General features: G+C 31.7%; 1 protein-coding gene across 4 annotated transcripts in view; it reads right to left on the minus strand.

The window, feature by feature from the left end:
• Window positions 1–1,236: 1,236 nt before the first annotated feature.
• LOC142332727 (very long chain fatty acid elongase AAEL008004-like) overlaps window positions 1,237–24,455 on the minus strand; it is a 392,025-nt gene continuing 368,806 nt past the window's right edge. For all 4 annotated transcript variants that reach the window (XM_075379319.1, XM_075379320.1, XM_075379321.1 and 1 more), the window contains 3 exons: window positions 18,005–18,142; window positions 13,750–13,992; window positions 1,237–7,963 (listed from right to left, as the gene is read on the minus strand). In XM_075379319.1, the coding sequence (XP_075235434.1) occupies window positions 7,709–7,963; window positions 13,750–13,992; window positions 18,005–18,142 (636 nt within the window). In that variant the 3' untranslated portion in view covers window positions 1,237–7,708. The remainder of the gene's footprint in view (window positions 7,964–13,749; window positions 13,993–18,004; window positions 18,143–24,455) is intronic.

The following is a 24,455-nucleotide window of genomic DNA, read 5'->3' on the forward strand; positions in this document are numbered from 1 at the left end:
ATTCCCACCTGAATTATATCATCTCTTTGAGTTTCTCAGAAAGTCTGAAAAGTTTTCAAGATAGAAAAGCAGGCTGTTAGATAATTTTTTAGCACCCATTAATATGAATCATGTAGATCGATACTTGGAAAATTAAAAATATTAACTTATCCTTGTATTTATATTTAATGAATGTGTGATATTTGTTATAAAGAATTGTCATAAACAATAACAACATGTGTATCTATCAGATCACTGACAACAGAACTTTTTTCATGCAACTCTTTCATGTAACCATTTGTTTATACTTTAAATAATTAACTGTGTATTTTGTGATGTTGCTCTGATTAAGGTTTTTTTTTCTACTCAAGTAGAAGCACACACATTCCTTTTGTGGTCAATTATAATGTATGTAATTTAGAATATAGGTTATATTAAATTAATTGAAGTTAAAAGATTTGCATAGAACAAAAAGGAATGAAAAATAGCAACTAACTAGGCAGCAACTGACTGAAGTTTATAAAAAAGAAAAAACAGATATGTAAACCATCTAGATAAAAAATTTGGTTAATTTTTTTATTATTAAAAATAAAAATACTGTCTGTTCGTATTTTGAAATTAAAAGTAAAATCATGGGGAATTTATAGATATGTATTTTATGCTATCCTTACTGATCTAAGACAGAAACTCCTAGATTCATGTAATGGTATGTTAAATATAAGGTTTTTAGGAAGGTTAGGTTATAAAAAAAAAATTGTAAAAAATTAGTACATGAAGCAATTATTTCTTCAAATATAAATATCATAACAATAAACAAAACCAATGTATTAATTCAATATAAATTAATATAATCAATTTAATTTTACATAATATATTATATGACACCAGTAAATATATACTGTAATTGTATAAGTCTAAAATATATTTAAAAAAGGTCCTTTGGTTATGCTATATTTATAAAATTATATAAATATTTACTTAATTTTTTGATTTATTTACCTTAAAATTATTATAATAAATAACTGATTACTTAACATACATGTACAATATATATATATATATAAATTTACTTTTTCACCTAAAATATTTATTACATTATAGTAATCTAAAACTTAAAATCTAAAATAATACAAATTAATAAGTAAATTTAATTTTAAAAATATTGGCAAGATATATATTTTTTTTTTTCAAAATGATAAGATTATGAAAAATATAAATAAAGGTTAAATTTTTTAAATACCTTAACCTGATAAAAAGTTTCATAAAAGTTTCATCATTTACCAATATTCTTTTTAATAAAACATAAAATTGAAAATCTCTTGTTAGTATTAATTAATATAATAATATAAAAAAGGAGTGTCTGCTGATTTCAATTAAATATAATATTTTGTAACATCGTTAACTCTGTATTTATTTATTATTTAAATACTGTCTTAATTAAGATATAGAATAAGCAATCAATTAAGTCAAAATCGACTAGACTTTTTTTCTTAAGCAGCTAAAATTACACACATCTGCAATGGTGTAAAATTGTCTAGAATCTATATAGTGATTTCAATATATTTTTTTAAGCTGAAAATGGAAAAAATATAAAAAAATTATATCACCTAAGGACTTTCCCAATTTGTCATTTTTTGTTCTATCTATAAATGTTAGCCTACTATAAATGATCATTTTGTAAAATTGTTAATAATCAGTTGTTTTAACTGTTGTTGTTGGTTTAATCATAATTTTTGTTTAAGTATGAAAACGCAAGAATAAAAATATAGTGGATTTATGATAATGAAGTTAAAAGCAGTAATAAACCTATAACATAACAGCCACTTCCGTGTTACTACATGTCTGATCATTTTCCTGTTACTGTGTGTCTGCCTCCCCACCACCATCACCATCTGCTACTCTAGACAAAAATTATGTTTAGTACCTTTTTTAAAATAGTGGTGTGCATTTGTGCTATTAGTTTGTGACAACTTCATTCATTTAACTTATATTAATTTTTTTAATAAAATATTTTATTAAAAATATTTAAAGTATAATATATTATACTTATTTTTTTAGATTTTTTATGTACTTATATTTTCCAAGTAACTATAATTTACAAGTTTTTATTAAATTAAATTCCAGTGGTTTCAACAGGCTGTGTGTAAATGCACCTGACTGACTATTTTTTCTATATTTGTGAAAACTTTACTGTCAAAAAACAACAAAGAAACATAATAAAATTCATAAAAAAGTATATTTTGATGTGATATTAGGAGACAAAAACATACTTTGGGCATAAGGTTTGTTCAGTATGTTGAAGAACTTTGCCAATGGTCACAAAGGAAAAAAAAAAATTTTTCTCCTTTGGAGTGTCTATGGTTTGGAGAGAGCCAACCAAGCATAGCGATGATTGTACTTTTATTCATGTATAATAAACCTTCGATCAGTGATATATTCTGTACCTCATGGATCAGAAATACATGTTCCTTCACCACCAGATAAATTAGATGATATTTGAAATGAAGAAACAGTTTCACTGGCCTATGCTAATGAAATGGATGATGAAAACGATGATTATGTTCCTGGAAGCGATAAACCAAGACTGTTCAAACAATCCAAATTAAATGATTCACTATGGGACTTAAACCTTCTTAAGGACTTCGCTAAACTTTTAGGCTCAAGGTTGAACAAAAAAAATTTTTTAGCTCCTGTCAATAATTTTTACTGGTTTAGGAATAGAGAAAAAGAGTTTGATATTTTTCTCAAAAAGATGCATTAGTTAAGGTGTAATAATGTACCTGGACTCATGGAACAATTCCACATTGATTATAAGATTTCAGAATCAAGAGTGTTCATCAACTTGTTGAAAAGCAGCCTTAAGGCAGTTCTTTTGCACAATGGAAGTAAGTAGCTTCTTTACCAGTGGCGCATTCTGTTCATTTGAAAGAGTGTTATAAAAACCTTGAGGTACGTTTTGGTACAAGGATCAAGGTTGAACAATTCAATTTGTGGCGATTTAAAGGTACTTTCTTTGTTATTTGGACAACAAAGTGGTTACACTAAATATCCATGTTTTTTATGCAAGAGGGATAGTCATGATAGAAAGCAGCACTATAATAAAAAAGAATGGCCACATACATTAAAAGTTGGTATGAAAAATATTGAAAGAGGAAGTTTAGTACAGTTTAGTTCAAGCAAAGTTTTGCTTCCTACAAATTTTGTTACATATTTATATATTTTGTTATATATTAGACTAAGGTTAATGAAGCAATTTGTGAAAACACTAAAAAAAATTGAGAGTGTTTCAAGTATCTTTGCTGTCAGTTTCCAGGTTTATTAGAAATAATGAAGGATGTTTTTGTTGGGTCGGATATAAAAGAAGCTTATGAAAGATGAAATATTTGAATTTAAAATGGAGATAGCAGAAAAACTAGATTGAAAGCCTTCAAGAATACAGTTATAAACTTTCTTGGCAACAAAAAAGATGAAGATTATAAAAATATTGTACAAAATATGTTAGAGAAATTAAAAATAATTAGGCTGTAAAATGGTGCATTTTATAGATCTGCATCTCTCCCGATAATCATGGTGCAGTAAATGAAGAACAAGGGGAAAAGTTCCACGGAGACATGAAAGAGTTGGACAGGAAATACCAAGGGAGATCACATCAAATAAATTATTTATTGTGCCCACATTGAAGAATGTGAGCATGGTAGCTGACTATTGTTGGATGTTGATAGTTGACTACTGTGAAGGGATGATCCATTGTGAGAACACAGAAGAAAAAGCACCAAAAGGAGCATAAAAACAAAAAAATAAGATCTTATAAGGCCTTGAAAAGACATAAATAGTATTTTACTGTGTGGTTTTAATGATATTTTAAAGTAATTCTGTTTTTCATATCTTTTGAAAATAAATTTTAAATTTGATTTTATATTAAAAAAAAAAAAGATTTGAAGCATTTTTGTGAAATCCTTACGTGATGAAAAAAAAATTGAGGTCATATTTGGATTGAGCGCCCAAAAAATAGGTTTGAACAGCTATCAAATCTAAACAATTTTTCAATCATTATATGAATAGTTATTTATATAAATTTATATGATAACGATTTATATCATTATCTATTCATATCAGATGAAAATAAAACTGGCAGCTACAACACTGAGAAAACAGTTTTATTTAGGCAGTTGTTATTAACTTAAAAAAAATTAATCAGAAATGATTATTAATACAGTTGTAAATATTGGTGGTCGAAGGCTTTTAAAAGACATCAGGAGAGATAAATCTCATCATTAAATGCTGGTTTTCTATCAAATTAGATAGAACTTTCTTCATACGTAGTCGGTCACCTGTGGCGATAGGTCCTACTTCCATAAGGCCTTGGGTCGACTCCTGGACGATTATTGGTGAAATATAGGTCGGCATAATGTAGCAGGATAGAAGAATGTGAAAATGTGGGATCCTAGCATTTAAATACTAGAAATATTCAGCTAAGGATTAGGAACCCTGACAGAAAGGCCCTTGATCTTACAGATTAGGGGTTGTATTATTTACACTTAAAAAATGTAATTTGCTTAAAAATAAATCTCGTTATGAAACTGTAATGCAAGCATCATTAGGAACTAAAGAATTACAAGATTGTATGGAGGACACCTGTAATGAAGACTGTATTCCACCAGGGGCTTTAGCACCAAACAAGAAGTTGGAAATATATTTTATTTTTTATTTTTTTATTTGATTTTCCTAATTTCCTGGAACCAGTAACAATCAATTGTTCTTTGTTTCATATATATGTTTTTAAAATCTCAGTAACTTTTTATTTTAATCTTAGATTGTATTTCAAAACAATGTAATTCACAATTATTTAGAAATTTAAGTAATCATATATAACTCCCCATATATAGAATACAGGACCCTGTTCTTAATGATAGGGCTTGTGCACTACATTGATCCTGAGGAGTGTGTAATAGCAGTTTAGCTATTATACAGCTACAGAAATGTTTATACAGCTGTATTAGCTGTATATATGTCACAGAAGTGTCCAATAACAATATTATGGGGAGGATTTGTTCTCTATGTTAAGAGCAACTACAAACACCATTTGTTCCCTAAATAGGAATTGGTCATAAGTAAGCAGAAGAACATCAATATATTTGATGATATTGATAATAATATCAATATTTGGTGTAATTGAAATTCTTTTTTTATTTTTACAAGAGCTGTACAGTTTGAATGAATTGTGTTTCAAATAGGCAAAACTCCTTAATAAGACAAAATATTATAGTATAAGTATATAAAAAAATAAATTTTTTTAATGTCTAATTTTGATTATCCTTCTTTCTTTATTATTATTTTATATCTATTTTGATTTGATTTGTTGAATATTATATCCTGCCGTTGATTTTATTCAATTTAAAATATGCACAAACAGAATGTTAAGAAAATCTAATCTCAGCACCTCTTAGGTAACTATTATTTCCAAGTTCAAGTATTTTTTATTATACATCTGATATAAATTTAATAAATGTTTTCATATTTGTTGATTAATTGGTTCACCTTTAAGTTTTTGCATTAAACTTGCAGCAAAATCAAATTTCTGGTTTATGATTTTCCACTGTATGTAGAACAAATCTACCCTGGATTCCACAAAATACAGATGATTGTGACAGATTTATAATTACTTGAAACAGATCAAAGCTTATTAGTGAAGAGATGAAATAGATAATGGGATTAAAAATTGCAAAATTAATATTAGTTTATGTATCAGTGGACTTCAGAAATTTAAATGAAAAGTAAAGGATGGGTTGTTTTTGACTTCAAAAGTGGTTGGAAAATAAAAATGGTCATATAACATTATAAATGGCTAAAATATAACCCTTGAAATCTGTAAGGTTTTGCCAATAATCCAACTGTAAGACCCTAAAGCCTGGATTTCTGAATCATCGATAATCTCAAATTTTATACTTTACTATTATTATTATAATACATTATTTCGGTCTACCATTAACATTACATCGTTCAAAAAAGTAATTTTTCTGTAAGTTTAATAAATTTATTTTTCCCTATTCTTATTTAAACAATGCAATTTTTATTTCAATCTGATAATTTTATTAAATACAGATTTGTCAAGTCTTTCATATTTAGATCATTTAAATGAGTTAAATGTCCTATTCTAATGAGAAATTTAATAACTGGTTTTGTTATATAAACATACACCTTCTCCAGTATATGTAAAATTAATCTAATTTAATTTTAAATAGAATTCTATTAATTCATAGATGAATAAAACAATAATAGTTTTTGGATTGTGTAAGTAATAAACGAATGAAGGCATATAATTTTATTTTAGCATTCATAGCAGGAGATGGGACAGGAGATTTGCGATAGGGAGTGGAGTTAAAATCAGTACCTAAGGCCAGCATTATAAATGCAATCTTGTCTAACAGTTATATTTCTTAAATGAAGGTTGCAAAATGCAAAAAATAATTATCGAGTAACAACAAATATCGATTGCATTAAAATTTTTTCATAAAAATTTAAAATAGTTAAGTTTTAAAATGATACTTGAAATGTCCATTTTACTGGTGTACATTTGATTGTTGAATTAAATTAATGACACGGTATTAAAAAATGAGTTGCTTGAGGCTGAACAAGATTACAGATCTAATACATCAGGTTCCAAAATGTAACTGTATATCAAGACAAAAATTATTTGAATTTCGATTAATAAAATGCAATCTAATCTGGTTTTTGATGTTATCAACAGTGAAATTTAACAGCTCATTTTGTTAAAGATTTATCGTTTATGCTTTTAGTGGCCAAGTAAATAAGAAGAAATTTCTGGAGTAAACTTCTAACAGTATGGAACAATAATGCACTGTGCCAATATTTTATTAAATTTGCTGCATGAAGTTTTCGGGGATAGGTTCATTTCAAAGTAAATCTGGCCACCAAGATCATCCCCAGTTCTTACAACAACAGATTTTTATTCATAATGTGTAATGAAAAGATCAATCTGTTTTGTAAGAACCATCCTCATACCCTGAATGAACTGAAAAATAATATAACTGAATTTGTAAAATGCAATCACTCTTTTGGTGCTTCAGTGGAGTACGTACAAAAATGTTAAAACATATTCAGACATTCCTGGAGGCAGATGGTAGCCACATTGAACACCTCTGTAGATAAAAATTCAATATAGTTAGAATTATTCCTATTTCTACCATTATTATTTGAATATAATAAATTAAATGTTTATAAACAATTGTGTACGGTTTTATTTGGAACTTTATTGTTTATTAATATCATCTCAAAGAGTGATTACAGCATGTCCTATTTGTATATTAAAATGAAATATAATGTATGTGTCGATAAAAAATTCTGATAAGAAATATATATGTATATATACATACAAAAATCACTTACTCTTTTAAGTCACACTCTCAATATCATTTCACTAACCGCCTTCAAAATTTCACCAACTACAGATAGTCCCATCAGCAGTCAGGATTGAATAATAAATTGATGGAATATTAAAAAAGGTTCTTTTTACAAGAAAATATTATTATTATTATTATTATTACTATTATTAACAGGTTGTTTCTAATAACTTAATATTAGCTACTAGCACTAAAATATCATTAAATTATAAAACAATATAATAATAATAACTTTTCTGTAGTGTTTCAATAAACAAACATATAATTTGTGATAAATTTATGTTTGTTTAATTAAATACAGTACTAATTTATTGTATTTTTTTCAATGATGATTTTGATGTTGATGATGAAGGCATTTGTTTATCAATATTATTTTGATTATTATTATTAATACTTTTTGATTTTAGTTTCAATTTACAGCTGTATGCTTTATTATAAAAATCATTAAAAAGATAATAAAAGAATATAGCATTAGGCATTATAAGGAATAAAGTCCAACGTGGATATTCACAATCGTATATAAGTAACTGAAATGAATGCAGAAATGCCAAACAAAACTGACTCTGTAACAGAAGAAAAACAATTAAAACAATATTAATATTTTTAAATTAATTATAAAAATTTTTTAACTTAATGACTAATTTATATACTATTCATGTCTCAAAATATCTGGTGCATCTTTCTTGAGGTGATAAGTAGCTGCATAATTTGTTCATGTAGGAAAATGAATTTTGATTTACAATAGAATCAAATCATGCTGCTCTTTCCTTTGAAATACTCTTTCATCATCATTAAGTATTTATTATGTTGACAGTATTAATTTTTTTGTAAAAAAAACCAGATAAAAAAATGAGAAGGATTAGGACTCTTCCCACAACATAAATATAATTTTAATACCTTATCACATATTCCTGCCTTATAACATCACCTCTTTGAGGATCTCTAAAAAAAAATCACAAGTTTTCAAGATACATAAATGAGTGGTCAGATCATTGCATTGTTTGGTGCGCCCATAAGTATGAATCATGTAAAAAGATGTTTGGAAAATTGACAATTTTATCTTTTTCTTTTGTTTATATTTATAAATGTATTATTTCTTTACTAAAAAGAATAATAATTTACTTTTAAAAAATAATAGTATTCGCCTATAACAAACCACTGACAAGACAAGGGTTTTCGTGTAATTCAATAGTTATGAAAAAGGGCCTTATTACGCTTTAAAAAATTACTGAACCATTTAAAAAAAATTTTCCCATAAATTTATTTAAGTAGAATTAAAAAATTTTCTTTGATGGAAACAATATTACTGTATCAATGAATTTTAATCATTTCAATAAAATTAAAAAATCCCTGATTTTTTTTTTTTATCAATGTGTACATAAACATGTGCTCAAATAATGTTCATTAACACCTTCTGATTGCTGCTTGGCCACAGGGCAGTCAACTGCAAGGGACCTGACTGCTCGAAACTATGTTTTAACTGCAGAACAGAAGGCCATCGTAAGGAAGACTGTATCGCAGGAACAAAATGCGTGGTCTGTGGCTTGGAAGGCCACAGTTTTGGGAGCAGAAAATATGAAAATTCCCCCAATAAATAAAAAATTATTTAAATCAACTTGAATAGAAGCAGGAGCACATACGACCTCCTATGGGCTACCGCAAGACCAGAGAGGTTGACCTGGTTGTCATCAGTGATGACCAGCTGTGATGTCAGCCATAACAGCTGTCATGTCAGCTGTGTCACCACGTATGTCAGCCGTGATATCACCATTCTTAGAGTGAGCAGAGAGTGGCGATCTTGAACTCAGGCCAAGGTAGCGAATTTGCATGGGTTGATGCTGCCAGGTACAGGATATTTAGCTGCTACCTTTTGTCGAACATTGACCCAAACATTTTTGAAGATAAAGTGGACGAGCTAATTGCAGCATTCCTCGGCAGCAATCTCCCCTGTACTTTGGCTGGGGACTTCAATGCCCGGTGCCAGGAATGGGGTTGCTGTGTCATGAATCCCAGAGGTGCCATCGTGGCAGAGGCCTTAACGACTTCTGGCTTCATTTGTGAAAGCTGTGGTTACATTTGCCAAGGTTAATACTCGAATACCCTCGATTATACTTTAGTGCGACAGTCCATCCTACACTGAATTCACACCTGGAGGGTGTTGATGACAATACCCTCTGCGACCATTTCTACATTGAGTTCGAAGCTGCTCTGCCCTATTGTTCGAGTGAAGGTGTTCCCTAGGACTGGAGGCTCAATCACAAGGACACTGAGAAGTTCAAGGAAGTGCTGGCAGAGAGGCTCTCCGAGGGCTCTGTTGGTGCAGAAGGCCTCACAGGGCTACTGACGGGGACGCCCAAAGCAGCTGGATCACAAAACACAGGATATATTGGTGTTGTTTAGCGAGATAGCCAGTCTCAAAAGAAGATGCAGAATGGCCAGAAGGGCATTGCAGAGACAGAGATGAACCGCGGCTGACCCTCTTATGGCCAGGTACTGGCTCAACTCTTGCAGAAGGGAAATGAGACTTGCTATTAAACGATCGAAATGGACCACGTGGACAGAGCTCTGTGAGGAGGTGAAAGAAGATTCCTGAGGGGGAATGTGTACAAGGTAGTAATGGGGAGTTATGACAGATGACAGATTCCTGCTAGTTCTCATGGGGACCCTCACAAAAATAGTGATGAGATACTGTTCCCAGAAGGATATCATCATCCTCGGCAGGAAGTAATGGTTTCTGAGATTCCACTCTTAACCATGGGAGAGCTAACCGTTGCCAGCCAGAACTTGAGAGCGGGGAATAGCCCAGGGCCTGACAGGATTCCGGTAGAGGAGGTAAGGTTCCTAGTTGAGCTTGATTCGGTAATTATGCTACTAGCGGTTGCCAGAAGTGGGATAATACCTACTGACTGGAAAACTGCCAGGTTGTTCCTCTTGAAGAAACCTGGCAGAGACAACAGGGACCCCACTGGATGTAGACCCCTGTGTCTATTGAATTCCGTAGGAAAGTTCTTTGAGACACGCTTTTTGGGAGGACTTAAGCAGGAACTCGAGGCAACAGGCGGGCTTTCCGACCGACAGTATGGTTTCAGGGAGGGGAGATCCACTTCGAATGCACTGAAGAGGGTCATCTCCATAGTTGACTCTGCAATCCGAGGTTCTAAGGGCACAAGAATGATTCCGTTGCTGATCTTCTTTGACGTCAAGAACGCCTTTAACTGTGAAGTGGTCGTCCATACTGCAAGAACTTGGGAAGAGAAGGATCTCCCCATACTTAGTGAGGTTGGTCCAGAGTTATCTGTTGCAACATAAAATCATGGTTTCGACGGCGGACGGCAAATTGAACTTCTTTATGGGACGAGGCGTGCCTCAGGGGTCGCTGTTGGGGTCTGCATTGTGGAATCTCGTTTATGATGGTGGTTTTGACCTTGATTGGCCGGATGGAACGGAAACAGTAGGATTCGCTAGTCGCGGTGGACAAAGATTCACAGCGGCTCATAGTTAAGCTGAACCCAGCCATTAGCATGGCGAAGGGCTGGCTGGAGGCGAAGGGACTGACACTTGCGGAAAAACGGAGGTGTTGGTCCCGGGTGGAAGGAGGTGCCTCCCGCCGCTACGAGTCATGGTAGGTGATACGTTGGTGGAACCAGTCAGATGCGCAAAATATCTGGGTGTCTGGTTGGATCATGAGAGGAAATTCACCAGGCACGTGGCTGGTAAGCAAAGCAGAAAAGGGATGTCTAATGTGGGAAGTCCTCCGTCAAAGCATAAATTCTTTGCCACAACGGTGTCTTCTGTAGTCCTGTACACAGCACCTATCTGGCAGCAAGCTTTACGATTCGGAAGATGTAGGACGTCGTTGAACAGGGTTCTAAGAAGGATGGCCCTTAGAGTTATATCCGCATATCGGAATATTTCCTCCGATGCTGCTTTCGTCGTAGCAGGTGTGCCGCCTGTGGACTTAAGAGTTACCGAGCGTATGGATCGGGTAGCTGGCGTCTCGAAACAGGATGCTCGGGAAAGTGTACTGGAAAGGTGGCAGGAGATGTGGAAAACGTCAACATTAGGAAGGTGGACCTTCCGCATTCTCTCCCAAACATAAGAAGGTGGGTCTGTCATGAGCATGGGGTAACTAATTTTTGGTTGATCCAACTTCTGACAGGCCATGGTGCGTTCAACAGTTATCTGTTTCACTGGAAGAAGAGAGATATGTTTCTACTATGAGTGTGAAGATACAGTAGCACAAACCTTCTTCAAGTGCGGAAGGTTGGCGGATAAGAGAGCCTGATGCTGAGCGGAAGTTGGTCAGCTGGATGTAGGCAATCTACTAGAATTGATGCTGGCCAACGAGACTTCTTGGAGGGCGATCGCCATCTTAGAAGAAAGCATTCTGAGGGTAAAGATGGCCGAAGAACATCAATAAGGATAATCATCAGCAGTGTGGATAGTGAGAGGGTAGCCTGGTAAGGCCCCCGAACTGACATGCCCAGAACTCTCCAACCCAATACGAAAAGACCTGCAGGTTATATGGCAGCCCGTGAGTTATGCCATAAGACAGGTATCCCCGGGCTGCTGTACAAAAGGACGAGGTGTTTTTAGTGGGTCCTGACATTATGCGGGAAACCCCATACACCCAGTAGCATGGGGTGCTGATTGCAGATTTTCCTCCTCCTACTGAAAAAAAAACCTTCTTAATTGTGATTTATTTTGTAGTAATTTTTTTTATATTTAGTAACTTCATATCAAGAAGAATAGATACATTCATTTTATATTTTAAGTAATTAAACTCACATCTCAATTAAAATTAGATGAGATTAAAATCACATCTATTTTTATTTTTAATTAACCGTACATTTTGTAATATTGCTCTGAATGAAGATTTAACCTTTAGACTTTCGTGATGTATCAAGGTAAATCCTATAGCAGCTTTTTTACTTTTCATTTTCCTGGTTATAGCTCAATTATTGCTCCAATATTATAGCTATAAAGTGAAAGTATAGCGATCGGTGAAAATTTGTACATTTGGGTTTTTGTAAATGTTGACGTTACAAGATTCCATTAGTCCAAAATACAAAAAAAGTGGAAAACACAAAGTACTGCAAGATTTTCATGGCTATTAACAATAAAAATTAAGAATATTAAAAAATAAGTAAACAGAAAATATATTTTTTAGTGGGAAATAAATTTTAGGAAAAACTTTTCTAATTATTTTCAAACATGGATAAAATTTAACAAATTCGTTTAAGTAAAGTTTTCTCTAAATATAATACCCCTTTTAATAAAGGCTTAAACATGGATGTAAAAATCTTCCAAAACCTTTTCTGCATTTTAGGTCTGGGGGGACTGTAATTTAAAAAAAATTATAGACATTCCTTGATAGCTCTGTATATAAAGTATAAATTAATAAAACGTTTCTGAAAAATATTTAAACCGAAGGGAGCTAGAGCAAAAGAACAAAAACATATATTTCAATTTTAAGAAATGGAAGTTAATTTTTTGAACAAACGTTTTTTGATTTATTTATATATGCATTTAGGTAACAGATTTGCTTTGATACAGCTTTTTCTAAAATGACTCTGATGAAAATCAAAATAGTTTTTTTTGTGATATCTTTACTCTCTTAATGTATTTTGAAATAAAAAATTAATCAGTCTCCCATATATAGAAAAATATTTGAGCCATATTTGAAGAAAATTGTTTCAGTCAATATTGAGCTATAAGGCCAAAAGCAGCACAACCTAACATACATTTAATGTTTTTTCTTGGTCTAAACTAACTAACTAACCTAAAACTAACTAATAGAACCTAAAACATAAAAATTTGCGAAAAGCCTGATACACCATCTTTAATATGATCACTGTACTTTCCTCTTTAATATAGCTATTCTAGCTGCATTTCCCAGGAAAGTAAAAGTTTTAGAAGTTTCAGGAAGATTTATGTATGTGTCCTGTATTTTGACCATTGAACTGGCTCAACATAAATTCTTTGAAAATGGCTCAATAATTTTCTATGAATGGGAGATTGATGTTTTAAGTTTTGGACAAAGTTAAAAAAATGGAAGGAATAATTTTCACCATTTTTAACTTTTGTTTTTTTTTTCTATAGCAGTTGTAGAAAATTGTGCTTTAGTACTATGAAAGTATTTAAGATTTCAAGATTCTGAAATTTTGATTTAGAGGTGTAGATAACAATTTATCACAGTTTAATCAAATCAGATTAAATTTCCTTGATTTTTATTACACCAATAAGAGGGCATGAATCAAGTCTTAGGATGGGTTCACACATAAATACATTTAAATGTTAAATAAAATTGCTATTTATTAACTACAATCATAAAAAAAAAAAAACTTACTAATTGTAATGTCGTAATGTACTTTTTCCACCAAAGATATTTTTGATATTGAGGTCCCATAGCAGCCATCATGTAATACGTATACATAATTATATGTACAAAACTATTAATCATTCCAATAAATGAACCATGCCCTCCAGGATAATATTTAGCAGCACCCCATGAAACCATAGGCATAACTGTATGATGATACATATGAAGAAATGTTATTTGACGATCTTTTTTACGTAACACAAAGAAGACCTGTGAACAATAAAATTCTTATGATAAAATATTGATTAAAAAAATTACAATAATTTTTTTTTATCTTCAGTCATTTGACTGGTTTGATGCAGCTCTCCAAGATTCCTTATCTAGTGCCAGTTATTTCAATTCGGTATACCCTTGCATCCTACACCCTTAACAATTTGTTTTACACATTCCAAATGTCTGCCTGCACAATTTTTTCCTTCGACCTGTCCCTCCAATATTAAAGCGATTATTCCAGGATGCCTTAATTGTGGCCTATAAGTCTGTCTCTTCTTTTAACTATATTTTTCTAAATTATTCTTTCTTCATCGATTTGCCGCAACACCTCTTCATTTGTCACTTTATACACCCACCTGATTTTTAACAATCTCCTATAGCACCGCATTTCAAAAGCTTCTAATTTTTTCTTCTCATGTACTCCGATCATCCAAGTTTCACTTCCATATAAAGCTACACTCCAAATACAAACAAATACTTTCAAAAATGTTTTCCTGATGATTAAATTATTTTTTGATGTAAACAAATTGTATTTCTGACTGAAGGCTTGTTTCACCTGTGCTATTCGGCATTTTGTATCGCTTCTGCTTCGTCCATCTTTAGTAATTCTATTTCCTAAATAACAAAATTCTTCTACATCCTTAATCTTTTCTCTTCTATTTTTATATTCAGTGGTCCATCTGCATTATTTCTACTACGTTTTATTACTTTCTACAATAAATATAGGTAATTATATCAGGTAAAATCTATTGTAATGTGTTTATAGTAATATGTTTATTAATTTATATGTGTTTGCATATATAAGCCTAGACTTACCTGATAGCACCTCAGCCTCATGTTAAGAGAGTTTTTCAGATATTTTCAGATGTATTATGTGTGAGGGTATGTTTGATAAATCCAAACAGAAATTACCACAATTTTTCAAGTAAAATTTTTTAAAATTTCATAACAAAATCTTTTTTGAAGCTTATAATACAGTCTAACGATGCACCACACCCTTATAGTGCAATTTATTCTCTTCAAAATAAGCAGAAGATATTTTGGCAATAATTTCATTTAACTCTTTCTTCAGCAACCCACTTCTACAATATAAGGTCTGGGGAGTAGAGGAAATTTTGTAGTACATTTTGAACAATTTTGCTGATAACGTAAATACAAAATAAACTATTATGTATTTACAAGTTAAAATTATTTTCAAAATATATAAAGGCCTTTTAATGCAAATATAATGTGAATACATTATACAATACAATACCAAATTGTTAGGGATGTAGGATGTAGAGGGTATACTGAAATGAAACGACTAGCACTAGATAGGGAATCTTGGTGGAGAGCTGCATCAAACCAGTCAAATGACTGAAGACAAAAAAAAAAAATGTGAATACTTCCATAATGTAATACTAATTTACACATCCTTTACTGAACGCAATAGGTTTTTGAAAAAAAAAATATTTGCAATAGTAGGTTACAATAATTTGAACATTTTAATAAATAATATTGGTGCTAATCAGAAATTCAATTTATGTATTATATTTTAAAACACATAAAACTATTTGACCTATTTATTATTAATCTATTTAAATTTCCTTTCTATAATGGAGGATCTCTGACAAGTCTGCACACAAATAAGAAGACAAAGTTTTTCAGGAGAAATCTTTTTTTATTTCTCAACAAACTCTCCTTCTAAGTTTATATATTTACTCTAGTGATGCTCAAGTTTTTGATCCCACCTAAGTAGTATTATTTATCCAAGTCTTTAAAATAGACAGATATTTCAGTAATAACTATTATTTTGTGTAAACAAATGATAGTCTGAAAATGCCAAATCTACGAGTAGAAATATGTGGGAAAATTTAATATAATTAAAAATATTTTGGTAGCAAAATCACAGAATAAGTGAGCCAGTGCATCATCTTGATGAAAAAACTTTCTTTTTCGTCAAACTTGATAATTTTTTCTTTATTTCCTCATTTACATGATCCAGGATATAAGAATAATATATTTCTAGGTTATTTTTTTATCCTTCTTCAGAAAGTCAATGAATATTATTCCAAAAGACAATGTTCATCACCTTTCCTATTGATGGAATGGTTTTTTTCCTTCTTGGGAGTGAGTTTTCTCACTGCAACCCAATATTTTCACTTTTCCTTGCTTTCCTGGGTTGACCTAGTGGTGAACTCATCATCACAAATCAGCTGATTTTGAAGTCAAGAGTTCTAAAGTTCAAATCCTAGTAAAGGCAGTTACTTTTATACAGATTTGAGTACTAGAATGTGGATACCAGTGTTCTTTGGTGGTTGGTTTCAATTACCCACACATCTCAGGAGTAGTTGACCTGAGACTGTACAAGACTACACTTCATTCACATTCATACATACCATCCTCTGAAGTATTATCTGAAAGGTAATTACCGGAGGCTAAACAGGAAAAGAAAGGTAGTTGATGAATCCCAATCGTTATGAAACGGTGCAAAATTTTTCTCAGTTATGATGAAACTAAACTGTTCTTAGAAATTTTTATTCTCCCTTTTGATCGATTGAGAACAAATGCAGCAAATATTACATTGGATATGTAAATATTATTGTGAAATGGGATGTAGCCATTTATTTGAGATTCTTATTGTCTTAGTAATCTCATGCTCTTTTGATTTTCTATCCTCCATCATCACCAGTCATCATATAGTTTTCCAATATTCTCTGCAATTGCTTATAGACTGTTCTAATCAAAGGAACTGAGTAAATATTTATCCAGTTAGATATAATTTCTTGCATCAGTTTTCCTTTTAAAAATTAATGTTTGATCACAACATAAAATACTCTTTCTTCATTTTTTACAACTCATAATATAAGTATTATTGACTATAAACGATTCAGGACAAACAGAATTATAAAAATCCAGTAAACATATTTTGGCAGCTATAACTGGACTACAAACTGTTTTTTGAAAGTATATTTGTATGAAAATATTTTTTATTCTGAACTGTAAATAAATACATGAAAGATGTCTCGTTTACTCACAACATATCGTGTATATAATTCCTTGTAACTTTAATAAAATAATAATTAATATGTTAATAAACAAAGGTCAAGAAATAAATATATTATTTAAATGAACAAAATAATTAAAAATTATTTTACAGCTTTAATTTTTACCACTCTTATATTAATTCATTCTTGGACTATGTATGTGAGATTCATGGTACGAAACCTTTCAGTCAAATTTTGAAGCACTTCCGCTGATCCATTCGTTCTGAAATTTTGCATACAGATTTGCTCCTGATGACAACACATTTTAGCAACATTTTCAAGTCACTAAGATGTGTTAATTGCTGAAAAAAATGCCCCTTGAACTTCTGCAACATCGTTTACATGTTCATTCTTAGTGAAAGAATTATCCATGTTTGTGATCTTGCTGTTTCAACTGAATGAATTGAAGAAAAGTTTTTTTCTACGACTGATGCAAAAATTAAAATTTCATATAACCGTTACATTCAGTATTTATGATGATTCATGATATTGTCTGATGATTGAATATATCTGATGATTCATGATACTTATGAGCTAGTTAATAAAAGTTCTTACTCCTCTTCGATTATAAGTGAGAAGTGCACATTTTCCTCATGTAGATTACAAACTAAGATTAACATCACCTTCAAATTGAAAAAAAAAAAACAAAAAAAAACATCAAAATGGTTCAATAAAAAATATGTTAAAAAATTTTTAAAACACCACTCTTAAATTAAATTCACTAAAAGATAAAATTAATTTTAGGATGATATCTCGGAAGGGATTTGACAACAAGCTTCGATGGTGATATTGTATGATTGTGAAAGTCATAGCTTCAAATTATAAATTTGATGTTTTCACTAATTTTTTCATATTCGTGATGAATGGCCTAAAGAGTAAATAAATATGTATTTGTTAAAATAAATACATATAAAATTAAAAATATTATTTTTATGTAATAGAAATAATAATTTATAAGTAAAATGGAAAAGAAATATACTTACAGTGTCTAATAATTCAGAAATTTTAGCTAAAAAATAAATGTAATAACCCCATGCGATACGCATTGCAGCTGGACTACGTGACCAATCAACGGGTTCACATCGCCAACTGTATTTTGACCACCATGCTGCATCCATCGCCTAAAAAATTAATAAATATTTATTTTATTGATATAAATAAAGGGTTAGTAAAAAAATACTTATCAACTATCTTAAAACTAACCTGACTTAGGTAAAATTAGCATGAAACATATTTAACCAGAGTTGAAATTTACAAAGCTGATAGTCCCAAAATATAAATATTGCTACGACACTGAATTTTGTCTTAAATAAATAAATCTGATTTTTCAGATATATATAATCAAACTTTATAATTTTTCGTGTATAAAAAAAATCGAAATTCTATGGATCGAATCATGATACCCATTACAATAGGTAGCTTTCTTATAAAATCTTTTATTTTGATCGCTACATAATAATAAATTATACAGAGTAATTCAGAAGGAAAAGGAAATAATTTGGGAACTAATTCTAGAGCTTCAAATAAGGAAAAACGTTCATACAAATAGATGTACATAAACGCTTTGTTATCGAGTTACGGCTAGCGAAAAATTTCACCTGAATTTCAGTTCCCCTGGTGTATATTAGGGGTAAACTTGATGGTTTCTTATGTTTTTTGATCTGAAAAATCTAATAAATCAGGTTACAGAACTGTAACTCCCCTAGTTTTCATGATATCCAACGTAAAACAGAACAATTTGGTGACGAAAAACATATTTTTTTTTAAGTTAGAAGTACAATAATTTTGTTAAATGACATAAATGTATTATCAAAACTTGTAGACAATTTAATTTAATTTAATCTAAATAAAATTCGAATATTTAAAATTTCTGTTTGTTTTTATTCAATTTGTCCTATACCATTTTATTCAAAATTAAATTCTCTACAAATTTTGTTTATAAGTTTTACGTATTTCTAACTCATTTAATAAAGTTACTTAGTACGTCAAACGTAAAAAAAAGAGTTTTTTACCCTAATTTATCAGTTTTCATCCCAGATTTCTGAAAAACGACAGCAGATAAAGTTCTGCAACCTATTTTATTCGATTTTTGATGTCAAAAACCATAAGAAATCATTTATTCTGCTCCTTAATTAACGTCCTAAAAATTTCAGTTCGACCTCAATTCATCGGAGTAGCTGAAATCCGAGCGAAATCTTTCACGAACCGTTTCTCGTAAATGAAACATTTTAGGACATACGTTTATATGTCCTAAACTTTTTTTCCATTATTTTCACGATTAGAATAGATTATGTAAAAACTTCGTGATACACTCATATATATGAGTGTATCACGAAGTTTTAGTTTTTAGTGTTTGTTTGGCCAGTATTTCTGTTTTATTCATTCCTTTTTTAATAAAACTACGTAATATAATCTATTGTAAACTAATACTTTAATATTTTTTTAAAGAAGTGATGGGAATTAAAAAAATTGTTTCTTCTTTATTACTTTCATTTACATAAGAGCATTTATTATTAAAACAAGATGCAGTATATTTTCCTTTAAATTTTATATTTTAAGTACATTATCAAGCTTTTGTACCCTACCTAGTACTATAAAGACCTGCTATCTAGCGGCGCGATTCGTAAATACTATACTTATGTATACTCGCCCGAAATGAGCCGATCGCTTGCTCGAGTTCTCCTCACAGTCAAGCCACGCGCGTATTTCAAATTCAACCTCTAATAAAGAAATGACGACTTGAACGTGAATTAAATTGACGGCTTTTTGTTTATAATTTTAACATTTAAATAATTATTAATTTTTAGTTATATTTATTTATAAAAAATTATTTATAAACAAATTATTTACAATTATTTTTGAATAAAAAATAAATATTTGATTAATTTTAAATGTATTATTTCGATTGGGAGAAACAATACTGAGATCTGAATTTAAGAGAGCATTAAAAGATTTAAATGGCAGAAAGGCTCCTGGAATAGACGGAATACCTGTAGAATTACTGCGCAGTGCAGGTGAGGAAGCGATTGATAGATTATACAAACTGGTGTGTAATATTTATGAAAATGGGGAATTTCCATCAGACTTCAAAAAAAGTGTTATAGTTATGATACCAAAGAAAGCAGGGGCAGATAAATGTGAAGAATACAGAACAATTAGTTTAACTAGTCATGCATCAAAAATCTTAACTAGAATTTTATACAGAAGAATTGAGAGGAGAGTGGAAGAAGTGTTAGGAGAAGACCAATTTGGTTTCAGGAAAAGTATAGGGACAAGGGAAGCAATTTTAGGCCTCAGATTAATAGTAGAAGGAAGATTAAAGAAAAACAAACCAACATACTTGGCGTTTATAGACATAGAAAAGATATTCGATAACGTAGACTGGAATAAAATGTTCAGCATTTTAAAAAAATTAGGGTTCAAATACAGAGATAGAAGAACAATTGCTAACATGTACAGGAACCAAACAGCAACAATAACAATTGAAGAACATAAGAAAGAAGCCCTAATAAGAAAGGGAGTCCGACAAGGATGTTCCCTATCTCCGTTACTTTTTAATCTTTACATGGAACTAGCAGTTAATGATGTTAAAGAACAATTTAGATTCGGAGTAACAGTACAAGGTGAAAAGATAAAGATGCTACGATTTGCTGATGATATAGTAATTCCAGCCGAGAGTAAAAAGGATTTAGAAGAAACAATGAACGGCATAGATGAAGTCCTACGCAAGAACTATCGCATGAAAATAAACAAGAACAAAACAAAAGTAATGAAATGTAGTAGAAATAACAAAGATGGACCGCTGAATGTGAAAATAGGAGGAGAAAAGATTATGGAGGTAGAAGAATTTTGTTATTTGGGAAGTAAAATTACTAAAGATGGACGAAGCAGGAGCGATATAAAATGCCGAATAGCACAAGCTAAACGAGCCTTCAGTAAGAAATATAATTTGTTTACATCAAAAATTAATTTAAATGTCAGGAAAAGATTTTTGAAAGTGTATGTTTGGAGTGTCGCTTTATATGGAAGTGAAACTTGGACGATCGGAGTATCTGAGAAGAAAAGATTAGAAGCTTTTGAAATGCGGTGCTATAGGAGAATGTTAAAAATCAGACGGGTGGATAAAGTGACAAATGAAGAGGTATTGCGGCAAATAGATGAAGAAAGAAGCATTTGGAAAAATATAGTTAAAAGAAGAGACAGACTTATAGTCCACATACTAAGGCATCCTGGAATAGTCGCTTTAATATTGGAAGGACAGGTAGAAGGGAAAAATTGTGTAGGCAGGCCACGTTTGGAGTATGTAAAACAAATTGTTACGGATATAGGATGTGGGAGGGTATACCGAAATGAAACGACTAGCACTAGATAGGGAATCTTGGAGAGCTGCATCAAACCAGTCAAATGACTGAAGACAAAAAAAAAAAAAAAATTTCGATTATTTTTATCTTACTTTTTTATTACTTTATTAAGATAAAAAAATTTGAAATACGGGCGTGGCTCGACTGTGAGGAGAACTCGAGCAAGCGATCGGCTCATTTCGGGCGAGTTCGTGGCTCCTCACCGTCCTGTCTCGAGACACAAGTAAATACTATCATGTTCTGCTATCTTTATCCTGTATAGCCTCCGGGATTACCGTTCAGGTATTACTTTAGAGGATGATATGTATAAGTGTAAATGAAGTGTAGTCTTGTACAGTCTCAGTTCTACCGTTCCTGATACGTGTGGTAAAGCGAATCCCAACCAGTAACGAACACCGGTATCCACGATCTAGAATTCATATCCGTATAAAGTAACTGCCTTTACTAGGACTTGAACGCTGGAACTCTCGACTTCCAAATCACCTGATTTGGGAAGACGAGTTCACTACTAGACCACCCGGTGGGTAAGTACTGCTATCTAGCGGCGCGATTCGTAAATTCACATAAAAAAATGAATAAAGATGACATATTCGAGTCCCGCGGTTAAACAAATGGAAAAAAAACGTTGTCTACCAAAATTCGAGGTATTTTTTAAAAGTATTCTTTATTACATATGTAACTGAACGGAAATACAAGATTTTCATGCCTATTTTTTTACTCAATTTTCAGTTATTTTTTTAGGTTATATCATGTTTAGAACTGTAAACGTAGTTCGTTGACTTCCCCGTCTGCAGAATCTTACCGACGATGTTCTAACGAACTCCGTGATCGGTAATATACGAAATTTATGTCGAGAAGAGGAACCTGCATTTTTTTACTGAACGTTTTGATCTTTTCACAATTGTTTTCTAAATATTTCATAATTAAGTCATTAATATTTAAAAACCTAATGGGATATTAAAAATAAAAATTTATCGAGGGCAAAACCGATAAGATATGAAATTTTTTTTTAAAAATATTGATATTGTTATAGTAATTATACCAGCCCGGCTTAAACAATGAAATAATTTATAAAATTAGTAATTTTGCTTATCCTCATTTATAATAAAATTAATTGCTACAATTATTATAAAACACTAATAAATAGTAATTACACTTGTACCATATGCGGAAATTACATTAAGTATTGCTTAATTTTTATGATATACAGAAACCGGTTTAATAATCGGTCATTAGAATGTACTCTTACTTCACATGATTACTTAATTTATTAGGAATTAAACATATAGATTCGATTATTAATTCGATTAATTACTTCACAATCTTCATTTTGGTTATTTATCTTTTTATTACGCTGCGTTATTATTAAAATATATTCTTTTGAATTAATCATTATCAAATAAATATTTTTCTAATATAAATGAATCGATTAATAAGTTAACCTCCGGTCGAATAATAAAAATAAACAAAATAGGATGAAAAAAATTACTACTTACAAAAGTTCCGTACATATTTATATCGCTTCTCGAAAAAGTCTCCGTCCAAATTGTTTTATCGTGAAACCGGCTTGTCTATTCCCTCTTCAAAAACGGGCCGCCAGATTATCCACCCGCTTGTCAACACCAAACGCTAGTTCGTTATTGTCGTTTTAAATATCGAGTAAACCAGCTAATTCTTTAATTTTGTGAACAGATGAAAAATCAGACGTCGATTCCTTTAACTTCTTAATTAACAAATTAAACGGTTAATCACTCTTGTCCTCTAAGACGCGTTTTTATTCTACATATTTTTTCCAAACCCGCTCCGATAATTTATTTCCTGTAGTAAATTTTTTCGAGGTTAAAATCTCTGTTGATTCGGTGGATGCAAAGACATCGCTTGTCCGCAGGTGCCAAAAGAGATGGGAATAGCCGACGAAAGGCAGGTGGATATACAAATTGATCCCTGACCTTCGAAAAAGGCTGTGCCGAAAAGACGGGGAATCGGGTTAGAAGCTGACCCAGTTCGTTACCGGTTACCGGTATTTTAAGGCATATCTGTACGCGCGGATGCTGAGACGCTCTTCGTAGTGAAATTATTGCGGAGAGAACACCGCGGAACTGACGGTGTTCGCGTGCGATCGATTCCTGTAGCAAAGGGAAGCATGCCGGAGAGAATACGGCGCGCTTATCACAGTCCCAGACACCATCGGGGCGGACTATGTTCAAGACTATATTTTTATAAAAAAAAAATATCAAAAAATAATTTTGAAAAAAATTATGTTCGTCTGTATCTTAATCTACAAGCCTGGATCTTAATTTACAATTCTATATAATTTTCGCCTACATTAAGGCGCTTGACGTATCGTCCAATCAGCTTCTGCACTATAGCATTATATAAATCTATCGCCTGAAAAGATAACTGTCGATGAATGGCTGTTTTGACGTCGTCATGACGCTATCGCCGAGTCGCTGCTTTAAATGCAGGATCTGAGATCTCGGATGCGATGAGCCGCGTGGAACCAAGCATTGCCGTGAAGCAACACGATTCCCGTACCGAGCAAACGGTATACGTAAAAGTTTTTTACATATTTTTTAATTTCTAATTTTTAGTGCATTTAATATAAGAGTAGTTTTTAAAAAGGTTTTTTACATTTTTACTTTTTAGTCGTCATAAGTTTATACGTTACAGCTACGCTAGCGCACAGGTTTGAGCTTATTTACTGAAATATCGGATCGGTACGTTTTACGGCGGGTGAGTGCATCCCAAACCCCTACAGGGGAAGACCTTGTGAAGATTCCGGTTGTCACACCACCCCACCGTTCCTAGCCCAGATGGGCTTTAACGGAAGTCGTCTTCAGACCCTAAAACACCTCACAGTAATAAGCCAGGTCTCGGTCGGGATGCCTACGATGTAAATGCCTCGGTAGACATTTACATCGGTGATTTTTAACTAAGCTTTTGCCTTCGCTGCAGGCTTCTCGACTGTCCTACATCGTTATCCTCTGAACTAACTAACCGAGTTGCCGGAAGCACGAACCCCGCGTCTAGTTCTACATTTAAATAAGCTACTTGTGATTGTAAATGTTTCATA

The sequence above is a fragment of the Lycorma delicatula genome, chromosome 12, assembly GCF_047948215.1.
Source record: "Lycorma delicatula isolate Av1 chromosome 12, ASM4794821v1, whole genome shotgun sequence".
NCBI classification, from domain to species: Eukaryota; Metazoa; Arthropoda; class Insecta; order Hemiptera; family Fulgoridae; genus Lycorma; species Lycorma delicatula.